General features: G+C 31.7%; 1 protein-coding gene across 1 annotated transcript; it reads left to right on the top strand.

The window, feature by feature from the left end:
- Positions 1 to 1,949: 1,949 nt before the first annotated feature.
- Positions 1,950 to 3,911, top strand: LOC104881336 (uncharacterized). Its single transcript, XM_010661233.3, has 5 exons — positions 1,950 to 2,319; positions 2,433 to 2,573; positions 2,663 to 2,758; positions 2,855 to 3,222; positions 3,890 to 3,911. Exons 1-5 carry the CDS (start codon positions 1,981 to 1,983, stop codon positions 3,909 to 3,911), a joined length of 966 nt encoding a protein of 321 aa, XP_010659535.2. The 5' UTR covers positions 1,950 to 1,980.
- Positions 3,912 to 4,489: the final 578 nt, after the last annotated feature.

Here is a 4,489-nt window from a genome sequence, read left to right as displayed (position 1 = left end):
TTTTCTCAAAACTGATTGGTTGACAAAGAAAATTCCAATATTATCTTCATTTATTTAAAAATAATTTAAAATGCATGCACTTTTTAATTTATGATTTAATTATTCCCAAAAATAGCCCTTTACTTGTCATGTCATCCTAATCCATTGACAATTAGAATCCTTTGTACAAATATTTCCATTCTTTTTAGATATTTTATTATTATTATTACTTTATTATTTTATTATTTTATTATTTGGGATTTTTTTTTCTCTAGAAACATTATAAAGTAAGAATTTGAAAAAAAAAAACAGAATTTATTATAGTATTAATAAGTTAAAAATAGATTCGTATTCTTGATAATAAATAAACCAATAATAAATTTCTATTTATTATATAATATTAATAATTGTTTAATATAATAATGAATAAAATTTGTTATTAGAGTTTTTCAATAATAAATTTGTTATAATATTAAAATAATTATATATTACGAAGTTTATTCTTTATTATTTAATAAACAATCTTATTACTTTTTGAATTCGTAATTATGATTAAATATGATTTGTTTGACAATATTTCCTAAACTTTTAGAAAACTAAAATAAGAATCCTATAAGATGTTTGTTTCTAGAGGAAAAAAAATCTTAAATAATAAAATAATAAAATAAAATAAAAATCTAAAAATAATAAGGAAACATTTATATGGAGGAGTGTAGTTGTCAATAATCTTAAATTATTATTATTATTATTATTACTTTATTATTTTATTATTTGGGAAATTTTTTTTCTCTAAAAACATTATAAAGTAATAATTTGAAAAAAAAAACAGAATTTATTATAGTATTAATAAGTTAAAAATAGATTCGTATTCTTGATAATAAATAAACCAATAATAAATTTCTATTTATTATATAATATTAATAATTGTTTAATATAATAATGAATAAAATTTGTTATTAGAGTTTTTCAATAATAAATTTGTTATAATATTAAAATAATTATATATTACGAAGTTTATTCTTTATTATTTAATAAACAATCTTATTACTTCTTGAATTGGTAATTATAATTAAATATGATTTGTTTGACAATATTTCCTAAACTTTTAGAAAACTAAAATAAGAATCCTATAAGGTGTTTGTTTCTAGAGGAAAAAAAATCTAAAATAATAAAATAATAAAAAAAAAAATCTAAAATAATAAGGAAACATTTATATGGAGGAGTATAGTTGTCAATTGATTTGAATAACATAAAAAATAAAATGACATTTTTTGGAATAATTGGATAACTCATTGCATGTATTTCAAATTATTTTTAAATAGATGAAGATAATACTAATTTAAAATATTTGGGATTCTTTTTACCATATATTTTCTTATTAGTGAATCAAATCCCACTTTTCCCTAAACTATATTGATTTGGTTAGATGAGTATGTAACTTTAAGGCGTACCATTTGTTTTTATTGGCTGACCCACTAAAATGCACATTGTCTGTTTTTTTTTTGCAGTGGGTATCATAGTGGGTGACCCTATATATAAAAATTTCACCCTTATTGATAACCATATTATTGAAAGGCTAGAGGAAACCGATCTCAATGATTATCATTTACATGATGTAACAAAATGTTTCCCATTTCTTTGTTAATATATGTTATATTTGTGTAATAATTATGATGAATGTATATAGGAACACTATATTCACGTTCACATGTCTTTAACATTTTATTAATTTATTAATGAATTATGGTTGTTTAATGCAATGATAATATGAACATACGGTGTTGTTGTTCTGGCCGTAGATTCCTCTCTGGAATCCATTTGCTCTCAGAAGTGAAGAAGGATGTAATATGAGAACTTGGTTTTGGTGGGCTATTGCAATTAGGTTGTAAGGAGGTTAATTTAGATTTATGTTTTTGGTTGATAAAAAACACAAACCTTGCTTATTCCCAACTCGAGTTATTTGTGGGTAAGAAGGTTTCTTTGACATGTCATGATGTTGGGATGACGATGGGCATTCCACATAGTGGAAGAAAGTTAATTGTTGAGAAGGGAAGTGTTAAAGCTAGTCAAATGCCGAGTTTGCAAGATATAGAGTCAATGATGGTTGGCATCGATGATATGGAGGAATTTAAACGGGTCTTCTTGATTTTCGCTTGTGCAACCTTATTGGCACCCACTTCTCGTTTGGAAGGTAGTCACTCGTTATGGTATACACCCCGAGAGCAGTTACTTGGGAACATAAATTGGGGAGAATATGTCTTAGAATTTTTTATTCAAGCTATACATGAACATAGGAGGAAAGAAAGTGTTTGGATTAAAGGGTGTTTGATGTTTCTACAGGTAACTTTTTGTCTTATTTATAAGTATATGTCCATGTATTAGATATTCAATAATGGTTATACACTATGTTGGCCATGATGTTACCACTAATTATGTCTTATATAATGCATCAGATATTCTACTTTTCAATATCTAATTTTCCAGCCATGTATGTGGAACTTACCACTCCTCGCATTGCTGCATGGAATGATTTTTTGGTCAAGCAATGCATCAAGTTGGAGTTAGAAATGCTTGGAGGATTTGGCAAAGTTGAGGTATAATTAGCTTTTAGTTATATTAAGATAGTTGATTACCATTGTAATTAGATTATTGGGATGACAATTTACATGTTTTGCAATGATAGTTGGTTAGCACATCGGCGGAGCAAGATGAAACAGAAAAAAATAAGGCTCCTGCAGTTGATGACCCAGTTGACCCAGATGAGAATGAAGACTTTGATGTAATCCTTCATACCTAATGACTATGAATAGTAACTTATATTAAGGCTTAGTTTAAATATATGTCATTTAATGTTCCTTCATTATGTTTGACTTAGGTTATTTGTGCTCGCATGGAGGCAACACAACGTCAAATCACCGATGCACAAAGTCATCTTAATAGTCTTATTGCATCATACAACCGTGACGTGAAAGTGTTGAGGACTCGTTTCACCTCTTCACACTATCGCACAGATGAAGGCCAACCGTCAAATTTTCATGAACATGTTAATGAAAGTGGTGCACCATTTTATACAAATAATCCACAACATTCACCTGTTCATTCTGGTGGTCAAAGAAGATCTTTTGAAGATGACGTTGGATGTACAAATGAAGGGGTGTCAGAAAGACCCAACGTAGAAGATGGTGTGTTCTTTTCAAACGAGGATCCCCTTCACCCTAGGCCACACAATATGCACAAAATTTGGTACATCCGATCCTAGTGATTCCGGGACCCTCTTCTGACCGTGGATGAGCCACTATTTCATTTAAAACCCCATAACAAAGTGATTTGGGGCCGATCCCCACTTCGAAAAGCATTTTTGGACTCTTAGTACATCATTCACAAAATTTGGTACATCCTTCACAAAATTTGGTACATCCTTCATTAAATTTGGTACATCCGATCCGACAGATTCCGAGACCCCCATTTCCACATGGATGGTCCATAATTTCATTTAGAAACCCATAACAAAGTGATTGGGGGTCGATCCCCACTTCGGAACGCATTTTCGGACCCTTGGTACATCCTTCACAAAATTTGGTACATCCGATCCTAGTGATTCCGGGACCCTCTTCTGACCATGGATGAGCCACTATTTAATTTAAAAACCCATAACAAAGTGATTTAGGGCCGATCCCCACTTCAGAAAGCATTTTTGGACCCTTGCTACATCATTCACAAAATTTGGTACATCCTTCATTAAATTTGGTACATCCGATCCGACAGATTCCGAGACCCCCATTTCAACATGGATGGTCTGTAATTTCTTTAAGAAACCCATAACAAAGTGATTGGGGGTCGATCCCCACTTCAGAACGCATTTTTGGACCCTTGGTACATCCTTCACAAAATTTGGTACATCCGATCCTAGTGATTCCGAGACCCTCTTCTGATCGTGGATGAGCCACTATTTCATTTAAAAACCCATAACAAAGTGATTTGGGGCCGATCCCCGCTTCGGAAAGCATTTTTGGACCCTTGGTACATCATTCACAAAATTTGGTACATCCTTCACAAAATTTGGTACATCCTTCATTAAATTTGGTACATCCGATCCGACAGATTCCGAGACCCCCATTTCAACATGGATGTCTGTAATTTCTTTAATAAACCCATAACAAAGTGATTGGGGGTCGATCCCCACTTCGGAACGCATTTTCGGACCCTTGGTACATCCTTCACAAAATTTGGTACATCCGATCCTAGTCATTCCGGGACCCTTTTCTGACCGTGGATGAGCCACTATTTCATTTAAAAACCCAAAACAAAGTGATTTAGGGTCGATCCCCACTTCGGAAAGCATTTTTGGACCCTTGGTACATCATTCACAAAATTTGGTACATCCTTCATTAAATTTGGTACATCCGATCCGAGAGATTCCGAGACCCCCATTTCAACATGGATGGTCTGTAATTTCTTTGAGAAACCCATAACAAAGTGATTGGGGGTCGATCCCCACTTCGGAACGCAT

This window comes from Vitis vinifera, chromosome 13 (genome assembly GCF_030704535.1).
Source record: "Vitis vinifera cultivar Pinot Noir 40024 chromosome 13, ASM3070453v1".
Classification (NCBI taxonomy): domain Eukaryota; kingdom Viridiplantae; phylum Streptophyta; class Magnoliopsida; order Vitales; family Vitaceae; genus Vitis; species Vitis vinifera.
Note: the sequence above shows the minus strand (reverse complement) of the source record. Positions and strands in the feature narration are given on the sequence as shown.

Bases quoted from the DNA above. Each gene is read 5' to 3' on its own strand.
- LOC104881336 (XM_010661233.3), top strand. From the start codon at position 1,981: ATGACGATGGGCATTCCACATAGTGGAAGAAAGTTAATTGTTGAGAAG. The intron at 2,574-2,662 runs GTATAATTAGCT...TTGCAATGATAG, and splicing joins GAGGATTTGGCAAAGTTGAG to TTGGTTAGCACATCGGCGGA. The intron at 3,223-3,889 runs GTACATCCGATC...ATCCGATCCTAG, and splicing joins CACAATATGCACAAAATTTG to TGATTCCGAGACCCTCTTCT.